Raw genomic sequence first — 21,769 nt, 5'->3', positions numbered from 1 at the left:
ACACCTGGTAACAATACACATTTGTATGTGGTCAGTAATTCAAGGATTCCTTTTATTTTCAATTTATATAACAATTCTTAGAAGTAGTATGCAAAATGACAAAGCTACAATAATACATATATACATTCTTAAAAATAGTTACTTTAGAGGTTGACAAAGCAGTCACTTTCCTAAACGAGTGTGACACAACAGACTAATGGGAGAATCAGTTTTTCATGTTTAATCTGAATTCAGTCTTGCTTTCCAGAAACAATTATGCAGTGACTTCCATGCCTGATGACATGTGAGACTGAATGCAAAAATAGTATCAGACATTGGGAATATTTTCATGTTTGATCCATTCAAAATAAACTGGCTCATTGTTAAGGTTAACACTAGGGTTCTTGACCTTCCCTCCAGTACCCCAGGACAGTATGAATATTCTTCTGCTAAACCTCTAACATGAGAGTGTGTCACAGGGAATTCCTAATAGTGTGTTTTCTTTATGGAACTAGAGAAACTCACCTGAGCCCTTTGGGTCTGTTTTCATTGGTAGACACATAGGCTTGCTTGCTAAAACATAAATTGATGAAACTTTTTTTTTCTACAGTGTACTTGGACAGTCATGAGAAGGTCTTGTAAATTTCAGTAACCTGTAGCCTTTAAAGTGGAAATATACATAGCAGGTTTCGCTTAAAGAGGAGCATCACTTTAATAAATTTAACAACTTAAATAAAATCCTTTAAAGATTCCAAATGTTTGTAGAGGAGGATATTGGGCAAAAACAGTGTTTCAGCGTAGAAACAGATGCAGTTGGGGATGAAGTTTTAACCAGTCTCTCCATTCTAAGGCCTGACCACATTTTGTGTTAGAGCAGCGAGTTAACAGATCTTAATTATAGTAAACATTTTATCAAATACCATTAGCAAAAGGTAGAATACATGTGTAATGAAATGACAACACAGAGATTCTTTTAATCACCATCTCCAAATGGGAAAGGAACAAGGTTGTTTTTTTGTTTTGTTTTGTTTTTTATCATTGCATTTTAATGATAGTTTTAGGGAGAAGAATCAATTAATTTTAGAATTTTTGGAAAATTACCTATAATTGTAAAAGTATTGGCCTGTGTCCATATTAGATGTTATTAGAGCTAGTTCAGTTTCTTTTTCAAGAATAAATTGCACATGCAGGGATCAACACCTCAAGAGAGGACTCAAGGGAACCCTTTCCTCAGGGCTTTATTTTTTACCATGGTAAATTTACTAATGAAGACTTGAGCAAAATGTGGATCAACCATATAGTGATATGTTTTCACAGTGGACGGGAGAGGTTCCACAGCCACCACTGGGCATGGGGTCTGCATAGAAGAGCAGCTGGGGGCCAGGTGACAAGATGTCTTTGTGATGTAGTCCACAAGTCTGTTGTACTGTTGTTCTGACAGTCTCTCTCGGGCTCCATCCACCTGGGATCCAAAAAAAGTTTTCAGTTGCCAAACCCTCATAATGGGACTTCCAAGACAAAATTATGCCTTTTGCTTTTGCCTTGATACATCTGAGTATTATGCCTTTAGGTCTTCTGATAAAGTCATTTTATGCAAAACCCGTGCTTTTTATTTTTTTTCTGAGCTGTGGCAATAACCACACTTTGAGGAGCACAACAGAAGCTCTGCATGAGACTGTTAAGAAGACCTTTGAATAAGCATCTGGTGTGTAAAATTCCCATGTTTGAAGTTGACGATTTGGTAACATTTTAACTCATTAAACATCTAGCACTGCTCTTTACCAACCAGCTCAGGAACAAGGAAGAAAAGTGTTTCTACTTAAATCAACATTAGACTCACACCCTGAAATAAAAGTTGTTTGCCTGTCTCCTTGAATCTCTTCAGTTTGACAGAAAAAAATTGTGGAGAAGAGCACCTCTTTTCAAACCAGTGGCTTTGGACAGAGCATTAAAAAAATAAATACCTTTTGAACTGTAACATTTTCTGTTTTTATAAACACTAGGATTTAAAGCCAGAGAAAATAGAAAAACTGGGCAGAGGAAGGAAATTTTTATGGAAAAAAGGGGAGGATGCAAAGTACATTTATGGTTCATAAAAGTCTGGCTCATCTTCAGTGGAACTCAAACAGGAGAACTTGAGATATACTACCTCAGTTCTTAAGTGCGATTTTCTAAGAAAGCACCCATCAAAGGCAGTTGGAGCTATAAATTCTTCCCACCCTGAAATTCTGTAGCTATCTAGTGTGTAGATCACGTGGATGGGGAAGTTTCCAGTGTAAGCCACTGATCCGTGGGAATCAGGTAGCCACTGACCTTTCCAGTGGTCTATACCTACCAAATGTTGGCAGGACCACTCTGAAGAAGTAAAAATATTTTAACGAGGGCTTTTGGGCTCTCAAAGTAGTAATGTAAGAATTTATGTGTTTCTATGTAGGGTACGGAGATAGCCAAGGGTGTTTTAAAAGCTGCAGAAAGCCAGTGGGATGGTAGGGAGTAAAGGGGCTGCCCTAGAGAAAGGGAATCAGATCCCATATTTTTAAGCTTGGGAAAGAAAAGAAAGGCCCCCAAAGTTTTGCTGACTGAAAGCTGTGTACCAGCAGGCAGAAGCCAGAGCTCTGATGATATCATTTGATGGGGTCAGAATTTAGCTGGAAAGCTTTGAATACACAGAAAGTCTTAATTGCTCCTCCTGAACAGCAGCACAGGAAAACCCGTGCTGTGAAAGGAACCTGGCCAAGGAATAAACTGACCTTCTGACTCATTCTGAGCCTCTCATAAGGGATTTCAATAATGTGCCAGGCATATTAAGCAATTACCCCCCTAAAAATGGCTGCATTTAACCAAGAAAAGCAAATGCTGATTTAAAAAATCTGAATCCTGCCACATTTCAGTATACCGAATGATGTCATCTACAAATTAATTCCTTCCAAAATTCAAAGGAGCTGTGTTCCCTAGTATCTAAAGCAAAAAACCAGAAGAGCCACTTTATACAAGATCTTAGAATACTCTTAGTTTTCCCTGGAAGACGGTGGGTAGGCTTCCTAGCCCAGCTTCCATCTGTGCGTTAGATTGGTATGTGACGCGTACTGACTGGACGCACGGCAGCTGAGGAAAATTCACTGTGCCCAGGGCACTGCTGAGTGAACTCCCCACCCCCGGTTTGCAAATACATTGGATTAGGGCCCTTGTAAGGAAGGGTGTACTGTCACGGGAAAGAAATGAGCATCTTGTTCTACCGTATGGTGAGTGGGGGAAGGGTCAGGGTTCGGACGCGGGATTTGGGAGGAGTTGAGGGGAGAGGGGGGAAAGATTCGGAGAAAGCAGAATCTGGGGGCTGAAGGCATACTGGATACCTACTTTTGCTGTCCTGTGCCAGGTGCTGCCTGGCAAACCCAGCAGCTGCCCTGCAGTATTCTTGCGCACAGTCCTCTTTTCCTGCCTCTCTGCTGGAGCCATCCCCAATGATGGGCCCTCCCACCTCACCCTTCCCCAACCCCCTTAGCCCTGAGTGCCAATGGAAGACCAGTGTTGAGCACCGTGTCCAGTGTGTCAGTGCTTCTGCTTCTAACTCCATGATTCCATGGTCTCAATTAACCTTGGCAACTTGTAGGAGTGGTGACTCCAGCTATCATCTCATTAAACCCCTAGAGAAGCAGGTCTGTTCCTTTCCAGCTATGCTAATTCCCCACAGACCCTCCTCCAGCAGAAAAGCCAGAGAGAAGGATCACAGTTGGTGATGGTAGAGACAGTTTAATAGCAAAGGCTGAATCTCCAGTCTCAGCTTAAGATATGAAATATTTCCCAAGCAGCTAAGAAATAACGATGGTCCTAGATATTCCTTAGGGCCTTGGAAGTTTCTCGTTAAGGACCAAGGACTTGAAGATAATGATACTATCCCCTGCCAAATCCTGTAGCCAGATCACTGCTGCTTTATTGTCAATTGGATCAGAAGATTTTGGCAGATCTAAAGTCAGCCTGGACATCTGACCTCTGTTTATTCCCAGAAAGTCATCAGCTCGAAGCAGCAATGTACATCTAGTGCCAAGCCCCAGCTTAAAGTCTGACTGATTAGGATCCAAGAAGCTAGAGAAATCTCAGAGTTGTTGTGGTTGGCCGCCTTCCATCTTCTCAGATGATTTTACCCAAACGGTGCAAGGGAGACAGGCTCCCATACCAGGAAGAGAATAAGGAGTTGGGCAGGACCTGCTAGAGGAAGGTTTGTTGTCCTTTCCTGGGGCCACTCAGGTCCTAGGTTAGGACCAACAGGCTCCAGCTTGCCACTGATTTAACTCTCGTCTTGCTTGTGGACAAAGATGTCTGTTTCTTAGGTCAGCTCAGGCAGTCAGCAGGGAGGCAGGAACAACAGTTTTCCAAACGGGTGTACCTGTTCACCTGACGCTGGACTGCAGGAAGCTGGTGCCATTCTTGTCAGGGTTCACCCTGACCCCCACTACACCCTGCTTGAGCATCTGCTCCATATCATCTTATGTGTAGCCAGGAGCCAGCACCCAGCACAGAAGCTATGTGGCCAGGGAGCTGCCCCAAGATCCTAAGGAGTGTCCCCAGGAGGTACCCCACAGTACATAGGAGATGGGAATCTCTTCTGTGGGGAAGGGAACACAGAATACAGAGCAGTACAAGCAAAGAGCTTTATGCACAAAATTTTGACCCCTGAAGTCCTGGGGTGGAAATGGGGAGGAAGTGAATTAGACTTCCTGGTCTGTGAGCTTGAGAAGGTCTGGCCTACTGGCTGCATCTTGTTTCATGGTATCCCCACTTCTGTGGCTGTCCTCCCCTGTCTCCAGACTGCTGCAGCACATCTGAGCCTGCTCCATGGAGTAGCAGCATGGGATTGCTGCCTTGACCCTAGCCATCTGGTAAGGACCTGCTGGGTCTGGAGCTCTGCTGTCCCGTCTACCCCAGCACCCCCACCTGCTGATAACCAAGCCCTGTTCAGTTCATACAGTGGCTTAACCCCAGGCCTCGAGTTCACCTGGCCTGTTGCTGGGCTCCCCCATGACAGGCTCCAATACACACCTTCCCACTTGCTTCTGCACTGGCCCCTGGGCCCTCTATGCTGCTTCCTCTGACAGCCCTGCTGGTCTCCAGCAGCCACTCCAGAGGCTGCAGGCTCAGAAGTGCCTGCTTAACAGCAGTCAGCGACAATCACCCTGTTTTCTGAAACGTACCTCCACATCACAGGCCACTCTTGGCTGCCTCAGCTGCACAGTGAACAGGTTGCTTTGCTTGCTGTCCTGTGCACAGTCAATCTCCGTGATGGGGAAGGCCTGCTGCTGCGTGTCCTCGCTGACACTCACCACAAAGAGCACTTCTGATGTCAGCAGCAAGCACCCTTCGTGTTCCTGGCCTGAGCCCCTCACCATAACCACCTCCAGGGCCATGTGGACTTCTGGTCGGCCCAGAGACTGCAGCATTTTCCTGTTTCAAAGGAAAAAAGTGAGGCGAGAAGCCAGTTTGGAAAAGATGGTCGTGTATTTGCACTCACTTTACCAAGGGCTGGGGTGTTCTCACATAAGGTTCCCCAAAGGCAAAGGGCTCTCACCAATCTATTAATTTTAGCTTGAAATGTAATTGTCACTTCAATTCTCAGACTGACTCTGGTCACCATAATCTAGCTCCTCCCGGGGACAAAGATTTCCCTCGGCTCCTTTTCTTCCCAATAGAAAAGGTCACCTCTGTTAGAATGTGGGCTTTACAGGGAATCCCAGGTCCCCTCAGCAGTTCTGGGCTTCTTTGTCAATAGGCAGCCCCCCCACCCGCCCCCTGGGGTGTGTGTGTGTGAGAGGCAGGGAGTACTGCGGCCAGCCCCCCACATCTGGGGATAGCAGCCTCTCCGTGGCTCCAACATGCTCTTGTGCTGCCTTAGATGCTGCAAGCAGTCTTGGATTTCCCCTGAAAGCAGGGCCCATGAGCTTGAGAGCAGAGCAGGCCCTCTTAACATACATGTGCAGTTGAACAAGTGTCTAGATCATTTTACCAGACATATTTGACGTGGCTATTTGGAGCCTGGTCAGCATGTAGATCACTTGGCTGGTAGCGCTGTTTGGGAAGCTGAGAAAGTCCAGCTCCATGTAAAATACCTGTGGTAAGAGAAGTAAGAGAGTTTTACTAGTTGTTTTCTGGAAACCAGTTCCATGCTGTAGTGATGTCATCTGTTTACAGCCATCCATAAAATGCTACAGGATCCAAAATGATGTCAAATCTTTGGAAGCAAGTGTACAGATAATCATTAAACACTGCAATGCTCTTAACTCTGGTTAGCTACAAACTGAACAATGAATGAACCACAGTCCAAGCATCGACAGGACTGGCAATTAATGGAAGCATAGCATCCTGGGAGTAATCGTCCTGAGCAATAGCTCACACACCATTACAATTTATGTGATAAAAAAGTCACGATTGTTAGCGGACTTCCTTGCTTAATGTTATAATACTTCTGTATCTGTGGTGTGGCTGGGCAAATAAAACACCACACACACACACAGTTGCACACAAAAGCACACGGTTTGCCTAGATACAGCATTTAAGTGACTTAATCCAGCTGTTAAACATGAATCCATATACATTTATGAGCACTCTTAGGGCCTCTGGTTTATGACCCACTCGCCCTGGTGCCAGTACCAAATGAGGGCACCCAGCAGCAGCCATGCAGGCCTCTAAGGAGACTCTCCAGAACCAAAGATGGTACAGCATGTGTGCTTTCTGAGGGCTTGTAAATGTTTATAAATGAGGCAGTCATTAGACTAAGAGTTAGTGGTTTGTAAAACCTTCAGTGCAGTAATAAAAGTTTTACAAGAATGATGGAAAGCAACAAGGCCATGTGAAGCTCTGTTCGGAGATGCTCTTACATAAGGGAGAGCTCCTCAGCCCTGGCAAACTCACAGAGAGGAGCAATGGCATTTTCAACACCAAGGGCATTTACGAAGTAGGAGTTGACTGCACCTCGCTGGGGTCTACGGCCACAGGAGTACTGTTTTTATTAATGCGCAAGTATTCGAGAAGGTGGAATTTAACTGGGCCCGGTTAGAGGTGGCAGCAGTTCTGTTGTCCGGTTTCCTGTGAGTGAAAACATCATTCACAGGAGAGAAAGACAGAAATGGTTGGGGGGGAGGCGGTGAGGGGAGGAGCGAAGAGGAACACATGTTTGCATCTGTGTGGTCTCTTAAAGGAACCCTCTGGATGGTTGCCTGAGTGTGGGCATTCGTCTCCCACTCGCTTCCTTCCAGACACTTTTTATGCCTGATCTGGCCGCCTCCTGTCAGATCTGCGGAGGTGCAGGACGCCTGTGGTGAAGTGTGCCCCTCAGACTGGCCGGCCAGATGCAGGGCCCTCTCCCAGCCTGTGACGGCAGCCAGACAGCCTGCTTCATGACCAAAGTGATGACACTGATCGTAGGTAAAAAGGTAACAACGATTCTAGTCACCAGTTTATTAAGTCACTTGAGTGTCCTTTACCAAGAATGTAGAGAGCAAGCACGGGAGGAGGTGTTTCTTTTCACACGCACCTGTTACTCCTGTGTGCACACACAAGCGTGGGAAAGGCCTGGCATGCCACCTCCAAGTGCCGGTGGTGCCCTAGGCCCACGATCTACTCAGCTGTCTGCTTGGGGGAAGGGTTTGGTTGTAGATTGTGTGCCTCTCCTGTCCATGGCCAGGAACTCGGCGCAGGGTCTGCAGCAGTTTGTAAACCAAGGCCCTGTGGGCATGGGCGTGCACACCCTCCTCTTTCTCCTTCTCCTGATGTACATCTGTCACAGATACCTTCCTGCCTTGTAACCTATTTTCCAGTTGGTCACCAGAAAACGCAGTGATTCTATATTCTCTGCTTCAATATTTTCAATATTTTCTCTCAATTGCCCTCAATCTCTTACTGGTTACTTCACATTAAAGTCTATTTTACACTTGATCTTAGCCAAAAAGCCGAGAAGTGGTCATTAAAGTCCATTTTATTAGATGTACTGTAAAAAGATTCTGTGAGACAGACCTAATGAAATTGCTAATTGATTTCTTGGGTCTATAATTATTATAATTTGTTATTTATAGTACAATTCTACTCTTTCCATAAATAAGCATAAGGAGGTGAGAAGGACAGCTGCTTATCTCTTTATAGATTTATGTTTTATTTTTCACTGTTTTGCCATGTGAAGGCCTAGACTTTCTCGGAGTTCTTGGAATAAGAATGCAAGTTAGTCAGTGAGGTCTGAGCTGGCCTGATAGGCACTTCATGACGTACCGTAGCCGGTCTGTGACACGAGCTCAGCAGCTCCTCCGATGGGCTTTGTGAACACCCCCATGATTCCTTTCCCCACGCCCGAGATGACGCCCTTGGCCTTGTGCCCTGCAGAAGCATGAGCCTCAGTTGTTCTCTGGAAGTTCTGCATAGGCTGATCGACTATGCCAGCAATTGCACCTGAAAAACAGCAAAAGTCCCTAGTGAGGACTAGGGCTTCAAATCCTGAGAAAGTGACAACCTTCCATCCAGAAAACGGTTTTATTTGGATTGAAAACGAAAACCCACCTTTGTTATAAAGTTCTTTATTATACATTTACTTATCAATTATGTAAGTTCACTGGTTACTAAGACACTTATGATCTTCATCAAAACATGGTGTTCAGACTGGGTTTGGTCCATCACAGTGAGGATCTGTGAAGTTCAGTTCAGAATTTAATAACGGGTCAGACTATTCCAAAGTGACACTCGTGAAACCAGGCAACACAGTGTAGGGAGGAGAATCGCTCATGAGAGAGCAAGCCTGCTCAGCCTCATCACTTACACCGCATCAGGAGCGTGAAGAAAGTGGAGGAGGCCATCCCCTGTCCCTGTTCTCCCCAAAAGTAATGATAAGAGCAGTTCTTTAATAATATTCATATATGAACATGTAAGAGTAATGGTTGGTATTGCAGCTATTTCTGTAATAACTCCTCTGTGGTGAGTCTTCCTATGTGCTGGGGACTTTATCCTATGAGGTCATTAATCCTAGGGGGCCAACATGGCCTTTGTCCTCAGCTCCTAGGTAAGGCCGCAGCACACAGACAGGTTATGTATGGAGGTTTGTCCCCAGGTCACATAGCTGTCATGTGCTTGAACCGGGCTTCCAGCCTGGAGGGGCAGAGCCACAGCCCAGCCCTCAACCACCAGGTTCCTCCTTTTGCCAGTCTTAGAAACACTTCCTTCCTTTCCACTTCAGCTGAGGTCTGGCCACTTACTCTTTGCTTCAGAACAGCTGCAGAACAATGTTCTCACTGCCCTGCTCTGCTGGTTCTCCTGGAGGGCAGCCAGGTCAGGAACCGAGGTGGTGGGGGAGTCCCTCAGCCTCTTGTGGGTTCTTTGGCCCCCTTACTCTGAGGGGCCTGTGACGAGATCTAATAAAGGCCTCACCAGTACCCCCCCACACACACCTTTTCTTTCAGTGATGGAGTGGAAGGGTTCTCTAGCTCAGTAAGAGGTAAAAATTTCATTACAGTTCTTGACAGAATTTTCTGTTTTTAACTGAAACCTGCTAGGATTAATGGAAAATGCATAGTCCCCCTGGTAGAAATTTTAGTACATGTCAAACTCCATTATTCCAAATGCCACTAATTCAAAGTCTCTTGGGTAAATGGAGATTTCCAGGTCTCTGTTAATGACCTGCTAATTTCAAGTAATGTTCTCCTGAACAAAATCCAGTAAAACAAAGGCCAGTCCCTTCAGGTCAGTTGTAAAGGGAATGTTCTTCATAGGTTCCATTCCTCTAAATTTGGACAGAGCCATTTAAATTTATGTATTGACAGACTAAGCATGACGTGAGGTGACAGGTCTGTTTCTCAGTGTTGGTCAGCCTGGACCAATGCTTCCTAAACCTTCTAAGGAACTGACTGGGGAGGTGGAGGAAGCCACTCACAGCTGGCCACCGCTGCCGTAGCTGCAGAGGGCTGAGGGGTCACCGCGACAGGACCCTGGATACGCCCTGGCCTGGCACTTGGGCTGGGGGGCGCAGAGGCCTCCACTGCTCTGCTGTCCACCCACAAGTCAGGAGTCAGAGTGGCTGGGAAGTGTTACTGGGGGTGGTGGCTGCCGTCGGTGCACAGCAGAGGCAAGCACAGAAAAATCCTCTCACAGAAGACAGGTCAAAGTGAACAGCATCACATCAGGGAATGTGGCTTTCGTGACGTCACGATCTAATGTCTCTGAAAGGTCTCCATGCTTCAGTTAGTAGGAACACTGAGGTAAAAAACTCACCAACAGATTAAATTATCTAAGAAATGCCTTTTCCCAAGTGCAGATTTCCATACAGACTATTAAAATTGAGTGGGAGGGCAGGTGGTTACCTCCTGAGACTCCCCGACTTCCCTTGAATGGGCCAGGCCTACCCTGGGCAAGGAATGCGGAGCCTCGATGGCCATGAGACCGGCACTGAGCTCTGACTTCTAACTTCCCTCTAAGTGCAAACAGGTATCGCAGTGACACTCCCCTTTGATCCCCCACTTTCTCTAGACACTGGCCACACTGAAGGCTCAGTCACCGTGGCTTTGATAGATAAACTATTTGGGCGGCCCAGAGAGTGGAAAATCTGAGCCTCCTGACAAGGTGTTAGATTCTGAGAGGTAGAGAAGGAGCCATCAGATCACATGCCCTTGCCTGGCTCCAGACCCTGGACGGGGAGCCTGTCACACACACCAACACCTCACTGGTCACCAGGTGTGAGCCGGAGACGCGAGAGGCCGGGAGAGACCAGCAGCCACTTCATGGTGTCTGCAGCCGTGCCCTGAGAGAGGCAGCTCCTCGCAGGGTTTCAGAAGGCTCTGTTATTAAGTATGATCCAGCTAAGTCCCACAACTGGTAAATTATTTACTGTCATCTACTCCAACTCTGCTCTGAGGCTCTAAGTGGTGGAAAGTGATCCTCAAACTTGTTTGTTGGCATCAGGCCCACAGGGTGGGCGGCCACATGGAGACAGCTGTGATGTGATGAACGGAGATGAGGAAGGAAGCGCGCCTTGGGGCTTGGGGGTAGTTTCCGAGGACTCAGCCCGGTGTGCTGGGTGAGGCAGAGATGGGGAGGTGTTTCCTGTGCTCCCCTCAAGTTGGAGGAGGAAGGCTTCATTAGGCAAGGCCCCAAAGGGCCCTCCCTTACCTCTTCCATGGCTAGCTCCCCAGCCTTAGGCAGAAAACACTGGCTTACTGATCTTTTGGTGCTGCCCTCACCACATGGTGTGATTTTATTTTGGATACTTTTAAAAATACTCAGGACAGAAGAGGCACAGGCCTAAGCTGTGACACTATAGCTCAACACTGCAGACAGATGAGACCTACACACAGAGGATATTAAGTATTCCAGCTTGAGGTGGGCCTGCTGTAAACAGAACACATTAGTTCACTGAGGAGGAAGCACCTCTTTGTCCCTAAATTCCCCACTAGCTGCAGTCAGTTAGCTAATGGCTGATCGCGGCCGCAGAGGAACTGCTCAAAAATGCCGTGTGCTGGTGCACGGCTCACTTGCTCGCCCAATCTCTCCCCCCATCCAGGGAAACTGTCCTGATTCACCAATACAGGCCCACCATGTTGGGATCCCACATGGCACACCCCCAGTGGTGCTGGCAACCCCAGAGTGCTTCACACGTCAGGCAGCGGCCCAAGAGAAGGGGATCAGAGAGGCAAGCTCTGGCGTCCTGCCTTTGGTATTCATGAGAGAGAAGTCACGTCTGGGAGGAAACATGGCGTATGACGGGGACACAGAGCTCACATCTCTCAGCACAGACTCTACGCTGCAGTAGGAAAGGGGGTGTTTGGGGAACGGACCTGGTAAGTGTGGGAAAGCCTGATGAGGCTTTCAATTCCACAGGCTAAACAGAGTCTTCCCCAAGGCCACTGCTTTCTCCAAACCGTGGTAGAGCTCTTCCAAGAGCCTCAGCGGCACCTCAAGCTGACACTTCCTCACCAACCTGGGGTGATGAGGCTGGGCACGACAGCTAAAGGCTCCCTTTGATTTTTCAAGTACCTTGTAACACTCCACAGTGTCCCCACAAGGGCAAAACAGAGGCAAGAAGGCCCACCAAACCCATAAACGTTTGGGAAAATGTATTTTTCCTACCCTGGAACATTCAATTGTTCAGTCTTCCAACATCCTGAGTGTTTCCAGGGGTGGAACCCTCCAGGGTGGGTGACATGTGGAAAAGCCCAGGCTCTTGTCCTGGTAGAGGTGTGACCTGGGCAAGTCACTTCATACCTATGCCTAGGGTTTGTAGATAGACCAAATAAGATGACACACATGAAAATGCTTTGTCAACTCTGAAGTGGTCTTTAAAAACAGTTTTACTAACTGGGTTGTTAAGGTTTCTTCTAGAGGAAGAAACCGAGAAACTAATATTGTGACTTCACTAAGCTCGAGTTTCAAACAATATGATAATAGCTCTAACTTCAATCAGGAACTTAACTGCATTTAGCAGTTTTGAACATCATTTCTGGGGATAAATGAAATGGTGATAAATCTAGACTTTCCCAGGGGAGGGGACTTGATTGGTGCTATTCCTCCTCTCGTCTTCCTGTCACACATCAGGTGGTCCTAGGACTAGACGTTCTGAGATGACCCAGTAATTAACTGGGACACAGAGCATTCTTGAACTCTGAGAGGGAAGGAAACTGGCTTGAGCCAACTCTGAGATGCCCACCGGGAACTAAAATGTCTGAGGAGCGCAGACTTGGGCATGCTGCTCAGTGTGCTGAGGGAGGTCCAGGTCAGGCCAGTGGTTGCAGCGGCAGTCAGTGCACACCCAGGAGGGATTTAGGACATCCACAGAACTCCTGAGCTTTTGGAAATTACCAGAGATGCGGAAAGACAGCGAACCCACTGAGGTTTTATAGACAGACTAAATGATCCCCTTACATGGATGAAGATGTGTAAGATGTGACAATGGCAAAGACCCAAGTTTTAGGACTTTCTAGCCTGGTTAACAATGGGAGCCACATTAAAAAATGTGACACCACAAAGGGAGGACCATGGATCCTCATGTTACGGATTTCTACCACTAGGCACAATTTTATACAGTGGCAACTGGGTAGTGGGTGTGGGCATCTCTGTGTGGGAACGGAACAGACTAGTTGGAAGGGACATAGCCACAGGCCAGCCAGCTCAGGTCTCCTCTGCTGAGCACTTATAAGCTCCAAAACGAGCTTGCATGGAGGAAAGGGAGCTCTCTGCCCACAGTAGATGGCATGGAAGCCCACAACTCTTAGCAAAAAGAGGTCTCACAGCCCCCAAACAATGACCTGAGGCGCTCCCCACCCCCATAACCCTCACCACTTCCTGTGGTTATAGCAACTGAATCTCTTGAGCTAAAACTAAAGCAAAAAATGTTCCTGCTGTTGCTCACTTGTCTCTCTTTGGTGGCTCATTCTTTGAAACGAGGCAACTATTATTGTTCCTTTGCAACCATAACATAACAATAAGCACGCGTGACGCTGTTTACCAAGCACAGGCCCTAGGCCTGGCCCATGATGGACCACTATTATTACCTCTAATAATGTTATTACCAGCCCCAACTTAGCAGTGAGCAGCCTGGGTTTAGAGAAGGTAAGAATGTGCCTGAGGTCACAAAGGAAGGACCTGGACATCCCAGCCCGGGTCTGCTCGCTCCTCTGGAGTGTGGAACTCCCGTGCCTTGCCCTGGCAATTCTAGAATACTCCTTTACCCAGCAGTTCCAGCTGGAGCTGGAATTGGAGTCCCAAGCTCCCAGTTTCCACACGTCATCACAGACTGTTAGGACTTCGACAATTTCTAGTAACTTAACCTGAGCTTGTAACATCTTCCTACTTCCTCCCTGAGCCTTGGCTGAGCCGGGAGTTGAGGGTGGTGGGTAGAGCCACATACTGGAGAGAGGACGGATCCTTTCCAGCTCATCTTTTCTGACCTCTGCTCTCCCGGCCTCCGGGCATTTTGATCTCTGAGAGATGCACACTTCTTCAGACCGCAGCAGGCAGGCTGCCAAGCAATACAGTTTTAAATTCCTTTGCAAACAAATAAACAAAAGATACCCTTGAAAATCCTGCTCTGTGAAATTTCAGCTCTGAAACTTCCTTTTTATAGAGTTTTCCAAAGCAACTTATTTTTCGAACACTTGTAGTATTTGGAAATATCCACAGCAATCTTTGCCTCTAACTGTACCATCTGGCTGCTTGACAAACTGGTAATTGCCGAGTCAGGCTGGGCCGCACACTTGAAAAAACAAAAGGAGACAGTGGGCTCCTCAATGAAGTTTACAGGACATCTCTGCACGTTGCTCGGGTGCTTCTCGAGCAAAGGCGGGCGGCTGCAGGGCCTGAGCCTCACGAGGCGCCCCCTGCTCACTGTGGAGCACGAACAGCCCCGGCTGCCGTCCTGGTACGGGGCGCCCCCAGGGAGTGGGGCTCCTGTGCCCCGGCTCCGGGTCAGGCTCCGGGTCGGGCAGGAGGCCCCGGAGGTCCCAGTGTCCTGGGCATGCGGGCAGGAAACAGAGTGGGTGCCTCCGCCTCCCCGGGCCTCAGCAACGGCTGCAGGAAGGAGGGGTTCACAAGCAGCCCTGGCCCCTCACCCCCTTACCGAGCAGGCTGATGCCCAGCCGGGACAGGCCCTGTCGGAGCCCCTCGCCCAGGCTCTCAGGGAGCTGCCGCCGCCACTCCTCCTGCCGGTTGTAGTGCTCCTCATCTAGCGAAAGGCGGTCCATGTTCCGGGCCAGGCTCGTGGCCAGGTTGGTGATGGAGGTGAGGGTACCTGAGGGTACAAGAGCACACGAGTTGGCCTTCTGGTCACAGGGAGAGGGGCGGAAACACACCTGGGCCCCTGACCTGCCCCGGGGGGTGAGTGACGGTGGCTTCCTTTGTGCAGCTTGAAGCAAGGGCCTTAAGACAATGAGGGGAGGGGGCAACCTGGTTAGCTTGGTCAGTGGTGCCAGTGGCTCTTGATCTTGGAGTTGTGAGTTTGAGCCCCATGTTGGGTGTAGAGGTAGCTTAGAAATAAAATATTTAAAAAAAACGAGGTGGAGATTAACGTTTGCTTATAAGGGTGATGACACACCTCAAAAGGGGTAGAATGAGAATCTCTGTTGCCAAAGAAACACAGAGTTTCCCGTGAAACTACCATTCACCATCTTGAGGTGGTCAAGGCTTGGATAACACGGTAGTTTGGAAGTCTTCCTGGAGGCCCAGTATTGAAGGTTAAACTCTGCTCTCATTTTAAAGGTTCAGGTTCCATGGCTGAATCTTACACAGACTGTAAAGAAACATTTTTACTCAGGAATGGAACTTATTCCCTGCTTAGACAAAGCAAAGGGAGACAGTAAACTATCATTTGATGTTCTGAGGAACATTATGAGGAATGTGCCAGAGACAACATGTGCAATTCTGATTCTCAGGATGTTGCCTGAAGAAAGCAGGACACTAAAGGGAGTAAGTCATGTGAAAGCCACGATTTTGTCCGGTTTTCCTAAGAAAGGGATCTCAGCATCTTGCTCAGAATACTACCCAGCCCTCTAGCCAGTGTGCAGAGATCTCAGTGAAGCAAGACTGAAAGACATCAATGGACAGATCCTGAAGCTGACCAGTGAATTCATCCCATGGTGGATGCCCAGTTCAAGAAAAAAATGGAAGATGTCATTTTTGCAGCTGCGTCTTTACCAACAACCTAAAAAGAAAACTTCCCTGTGTACACACAGACATCAAAAACCAAAAGAGATTTTGTTAAGGGGGGGTGGGGGGGGGTGGAGAACAAGTGTAAAAAACATTCAATGAGTCAGTAGGCTAAAATTACCATTCAGCAGGTGTCGGGTGTCTTATTTGAAAATAAAAACAACAGAACCACAAAGATTCAAGTGTCGGGAGTGAGAAATCCACCAGTGACTCATCCGTGAGTCCCTCTGGCCCTCGGCTCACAGGCCTCCCGGACGGCTGGGGCCCAGGGGCATGGGCCTGTCCCCGTCGACACGCCTCCATTTATTGCTCTTGCCATTCTCCTGCCAGCAGCCACCAGCCCCCCGACCTCCGGATGATGGGTGCTCATGTTTCAAGCTCCTCTTCATCCGAGCCTTCCAGAGACTTCCATAACCTGCCCACTCATCACAGACTTGCAGCACTGTTGACATTAAAAAGTCTTTATGGGAGAGAAGCCCTCTGCCCTGTTTTCCCTGCCTCCTGCTGAGAAGAAAAGAGGACTCAGATGGCCCTTGTTAGTTCCCGAGTCGCTGCCAACCTGACCAAAATATCAAGCACATACGGGGAAAACGAAAACACGCCCCTTCACGTGGGCCCGGCGCAGTTTGGCCTCCGTGCCGGCCGAGCCGCGCGCCACCAGATGGCACTGTTGACGTGGCATGCCGGCGGGAGGCTGGGACGGTTTCCGCGGCCAAATGTACGTCCAAGTGTGTCCATATCCTTCCCAAAGTTATGACAACTGTATCTACATGAAAAAGAATGATGAGGCAACACAGTGTAGGGTTTCTGATGTTTAGCAGAAGTCCTGAACACCTTTAATATTTCTTTATTTATCACATGGAATAACAGTTGAGCCAATCCTCATTTTCCCAGTGGGAGGTTTAAAATTCTGAAGTTCTGAAAACATTTTCACACAATGCAGGCAAGTAGTGATCTGTTTAAAACATAAGACATCCTCTGTGAGCTTTGTGACAAGTCCAACATTTCACTGCGACCTGACAGGCCAAACAAAGGTAGAGGCACGGTTCATGCACTGCAAACTTGAACGTGTTCTTTAAAAGCAAAACATAAGGCAAGGAATGAAAATGAGACATTAGGAAAAGAAACCAAAATAGCTACCTTTGGAAATGTGCTTTACAAAGGATGTTGTTCCTCTGGAAACTCCACTCACAAAGGCTCCGGGGCCCCTGGTCAGCCCCTCGTATGGAAGCCTGAAGAAGTCGGCGATCCCGTTCCCGATGCTTCGCACCAAACTCGCTGGGCTGCCGAGGATTTCCAGAGATCCAACCACCCAGCCTGTGAGGGACCAAAGGGAAGGGGTTACCAAAACCTTAAATACAGCACTTTCAAAATTTGGGAAAAGTGACCATTTTCCCTGCAATTCATTTTTCACACTGGAATTGAGAATGTAATAAGCTCCTCTGGAGCAAAATATGGGAAATAACTCATTCACTGTGAATTCATAAATGGCAAACTTTCATACTTTATAAATCAAAGTGATCCTTTTGGCAGCCTAGCAAATAGCTTTACTCTGACTTCCTTGCCCGAGCCTCCCATATTCCCGCTAAAAGGGACCCGCGGGCAAGGGGATACACACTCCCAGCCACCCGAGAAAGGGGCGGCCTCTTAGGGTGCAGGTGTTTGCAGTCTGCGGAGTTATCTTTAAAACCACCCCAGGGCAGCGGAGACATGGGGGTGGAGGTAGGAGGAGAGGCCTGGTGGGGGTGGGGGAGGAGGCCAGATGCTGAACGGGGTGTTGCAAAGGAGATGCAAAGTTCTGACAAGGACAGAGGAGTTATTTTTAATCTTTCCCAATCCTACCAAGCTGAGTGCTTCCCTTTGGAGCAGAGCTGGAGCCAGACACATGTCTCCCCCTCAACCCAGCTTCAGTTGTGTAAACATCGGTGACATGGACATACTGATTAGGTTAGCAAGAGGGGAGTGTTCCCTTCCCGTGTCCCGGGAGGGGAGCTTTGGATCTGGTTTCCTAGTGGAGCCGGGGGCTTGCCAGGGGCTGGCCTGCTGGCCTGGTTGTGGTGCAGGCCGCCTCGTGGGAATGTGGCTGTGGTGAGAACTCGGAGGGAGGGGCTTGGTCTCTACAACACCCCCCCCAACCCCCCAGCACTGGAGGTACAGGCAAGGCCAAGGGCTAAGCACAGGCTCCTGGACAGACCCGTCCCCTAGCCTGGGGTTCACAGTGCTCTCCTGCGGGAGCCAGTCCTGCCTCACCAGCAGATTCTTGGAGGACAAGTCTGGGACAGACCCTCGGACAAGCTGCTGATCCCAGAGGGTCAGGAAAGTGTGGCTGCTGCAAGAAGCAAGCCAGAGCCTTGCCGGTTAATTTCTAGGCCAGCTTTATAGAGACAGCGACATTCTTAAATTTCTAGCCCACTCCTCTTCTCTGGAACATTAGGAGGAAAACACTAGGGTTTAGGTTAAAAGAAGGAATCATTTCAAGAGACAAAGACTATAAATGGGCTGGCCTAGGGGTACTGGACCTCAGCTTATGTACTGCTCACAGCAGTTGTGCAAGTGAAGTACTTTTAGCCCCTTTGCATAAATTCAGATGAGCTAATGACTGAGACTCTCCCTGGGGTCAGCGGGAGCAGGCATGGGGACAGAGGTGAATCTGAGATGGTGTTACCCTGTCTCTACCTCCACTTCTTCCAGGCAGGATGAGGAGGCAAGTGTGGCTCAACTGTTCACAGTCTCTGTAGGTAAAGAAACAGCGGATTCCCTTTAACCGGGAATAGTTATAAGGTTCCACCTGCAGGCAGCAAATTGGTCTGCAAACATATTAATTCTCCATAGACTTCACAACCCAGATAAAGAAAGGAGAGTAAGCTACTGCCAAGCAAAGACCATCTACAATGGGCCCATCTGAGCCAGTGCAGAAGGGCCCAGCGTGAAGGGGTGCCACCCAGGCTCACCGTCTGGCTCCCCCTGCGCCTGGCCCCACCACCAGAAGGCAGGGTGTGGTCTCCTGGATCAGAACCACTGCCTGACAGAAGCACTACGTGTGGACCAGAGCTACTTCTCGGTGGCATCTGAGCTAGCCAGAAAAGGGCAGTGAGTATCCGAGGGCACTCCTTTATTTTCCTCCAAAAGCAAATATATTTTTTGCTTATTTGTTTGGAAATTGTTGAAAAAGAATGTCCATCTGACTTTCCATCAAATCGAGACTTGGTTGTAGAGGGGCCCGAGGAAATTAGAAAGCCTACATGCTTTCCTTCAAATAGGGCCATTCATTTTTAATTACTGTTTATTTTTTAAAACCTCTTCAAGGTGAATCCACAAACTTCCCTAGAAATGAAGTCAGGGTATTTCGACCATCCTGGTCAAGAACCTTCTAGTCAAATTCATGGGTGGATCCCGCCCCACGGGCCATACAGATGCAACCTGTTCACCGCCAGGCCAACCTCCCTACCCCTTCCTCTACAAGAACGCTAACACATTCTCTGCGGAGTCTCCTACCTGGGTGCTGGTAACCTTCTAGCATCTTCCCATTCTGTCTGGGGCTCTAAGATCTTGGCCCTCTATATTAGAATTTCTTGTCCCACAGTATAAGGAGGTTGGGACAACAGCTTAGAGAATTTTTAGGTGGATTACAAAAAATCCAAACAGAATGTTCTTGTGAAACCTCATCAAGAACAAAAAACAAAACAAAGAGAGCATTTTTCGCACACGGGCCACTGGGATGTGGCTCCTTAGTGCCACAGCTGGGTCCCTCATTACCCACATGGGTGCCCCCCACACCTTGGCACTACGTGGTGGCCTGGCGGGAGGCTTTGTCCTGCTGGGCCCCAGAGCAGAGCCTGGTAACTTACAGGCCTGCTTCGCATGCTAAAAGCAAAAACTGCTTGAGAGGTTAAGTTTCTGGAATTGTTTATAAATATACCCATCTATTAAATTTGAAATGTTAACTGCTTATTTTTGAATGATTTCTTAGCAAGAGGGAAACATTCTCTTCATTGTTGTGCAAGCTATCAAAACAATGGTCCCAGCCGGGCCCTCCCCTGATCTTGTCATTTTCACTTAAGACGCGCGTGGGTAACCTTACTAACTCTGTGAATGTCACTGTGGGGATAATGCAATCTCACCAGTCTGGCCACAGCAGGGGCCATTTACTATCACATCAAACTTGTATGGGAATGCTTTCACCAAGTACAGGGTCATCGACCTTCTTTCCTCTGTTCCTCTCGGGAAGGAAGACTACCATGTTCTTTGCTAAGAAAGGACCCACAAGGCCAACTCCGGTTGGTGTTTGTTGCTTGAATTCATGGGAACATGAGGGGCTGGATAATCAAACTGAAATCATGTGGGAGAGTGAATTCGGTGAGGAACGTGTGTTTTGATGCCAGCTACCACAGAGTATTCGGAGACCACTCTGTCCCCTGCACGGAACCTTCAGCGCATAGTACTTACTTACCATATGACATTTTGTACGCACACTCAAGCCACCCCCGCCCTCTGCAGCAGACTTTTCCATCTCGGGGTGGGGGTGGTGGGCGCTGAAAGTGGTCGGACACACCAGCCACTTTCTTTTTGCTATCTGTCTAGATAGGCAGGGCCACACTCGATAGGTAGAAAGCTCTTTATGCATCTTACGAGCACACAAATCCTCTGAATTTTGCACCTACAGCTATTCATTCACTGTAATGTAGGAAGCTAACATCCTACAACTGGATTTCTTTTAGGCCCAGGGGCTGAGGCCTGGGGTTAGTTTTCCTAATTGCACAAATACACTAATCCAGAGCTTTGGACCTGCAGGGAGCTGCTAAAGTATCTGCTACATGGGATTAAAAGTCGAAGTTGCATTACAGTGTTTATTATGTGCCAAGGGCTTTTATTCTATCCTCTTGGAAATCTTAAAACCCATTTTATAGATGAGGAAACCGAGACTCGGGGAGATAATCTGCCCAAGGCCTTGCCTGTGGCAGAGCGTGGATTTCAACCTACTGCGGGCTAACTGCAAATCCCAGGCCCTCCCCTCCCACTGCCTCGCTTCCCTAGGTCTTGAGGGCGATAAGGCACCCCGGAAGCAGTTCCCTCTGGCCCGAGCTCTAGCTCATTGGCCTGTGACCTCACCTGCTCTGAAAAGGGCCCCCGAGGCATAGTGCATCGCCAGGGCATGGACGAGCTGCCTGGCCGTGGTGAAGACCGGGCCTCTTTCGAACACCGAGAAGGACAGTGGCGTGTGGTCGGAGGCGATGTACAGCTTGAGGGAAGCATGGATGCTGACGAGGAGACTCACTGGCTGTATCACCAGTTTCCGTAACTTCACAGGATTCACCAAGGCCCTGGCGTGCTGTCTGACCTGTGTGGGCAACACCTGCTCCCCGCCGGAGGGGCCCGCAGGGCAGCCGGCCAGGTCGCCGCTGGGCAGGTAGGTCTCGAAGAGTGTTCGAATGTAATACACGAACGTGTCTTCCACGTAGAACCGGGCGGGCTTCAGCTCAAAGCGCAACTCATTAATGTCATCCAAGCGGCAGCTCCTGCCCTCGCTCAGCGTGAGGCAAAGCTTGATGAAACAATCTTTCTTGTACTCTTCCAGGTCTCTGCCGGATGCCAGCAGGCTGTGCACTTTAGCCCGCTGCACGGGTCCTGCGTTTTCCCCCTGGCACACCAGGACAGCAAAGTGGAAGTTGGACTTGCTGTACAGCTGGTTGTCCAACTGCAGGTCCCCACAGTAGAGCTCCACGGCGTGGAGCCGCAGGGGCGCGGCGACGGCCTCTTCCCCGGGCAGGGGACCAGCCACGGGGGCCACTTGGAGAAAAACATGGTCCAGTGTGAGTCTCAGGAGCTCAGATGATGCTTTGTGGTGGCTGAGGTCATCAAACACCACCAGGCTCAACTGCGTGATGAACAGTTTAAGTGTCACCATCTTCTCCAGAGTTCTAAAGGAGAGACGGAAGAACATCAGTCTCACCCTTGCTCTTTTTTCTTTCTTTTACTTCTCCCCTCCTTCCTCCCTCCCTGCTCCCCCTCAGTAGTGCCATATTACACACCTCCTGATAGTCCATCAGATTCTCATGAGGAACAAATATTCAACTTTCAGTTCATGGTGTCCAGACAGAGCCGGTCACACTCCCAACAGTACTGGGAAAAA

General features: G+C 48.5%; 1 protein-coding gene across 11 annotated transcripts in view; it reads right to left on the bottom strand.

Annotated features, from left to right (window-relative positions):
* Positions 1–20: 20 nt before the first annotated feature.
* Positions 21–21,769, bottom strand: part of VPS13B (vacuolar protein sorting 13 homolog B) — a 733,580-nt gene continuing 711,831 nt past the window's right edge. For all 11 annotated transcript variants that reach the window (XM_049093088.1, XM_049093083.1, XM_049093086.1 and 8 more), the window contains 7 exons: positions 20,749–21,557; positions 16,780–16,956; positions 14,555–14,725; positions 8,233–8,409; positions 5,978–6,080; positions 5,169–5,418; positions 21–1,441 (listed from right to left, as the gene is read on the bottom strand). In XM_049093088.1, the coding sequence (XP_048949045.1) occupies positions 1,193–1,441; positions 5,169–5,418; positions 5,978–6,080; positions 8,233–8,409; positions 14,555–14,725; positions 16,780–16,956; positions 20,749–21,557 (1,936 nt within the window). In that variant the 3' untranslated portion in view covers positions 21–1,192. The remainder of the gene's footprint in view (positions 1,442–5,168; positions 5,419–5,977; positions 6,081–8,232; positions 8,410–14,554; positions 14,726–16,779; positions 16,957–20,748; positions 21,558–21,769) is intronic.

This window comes from Canis lupus, chromosome 13 (genome assembly GCF_003254725.2).
Source record: "Canis lupus dingo isolate Sandy chromosome 13, ASM325472v2, whole genome shotgun sequence".
In the NCBI taxonomy this organism is placed as follows: domain Eukaryota; kingdom Metazoa; phylum Chordata; class Mammalia; order Carnivora; family Canidae; genus Canis; species Canis lupus.
This window is presented reverse-complemented; position numbering and strand designations above follow the sequence as displayed.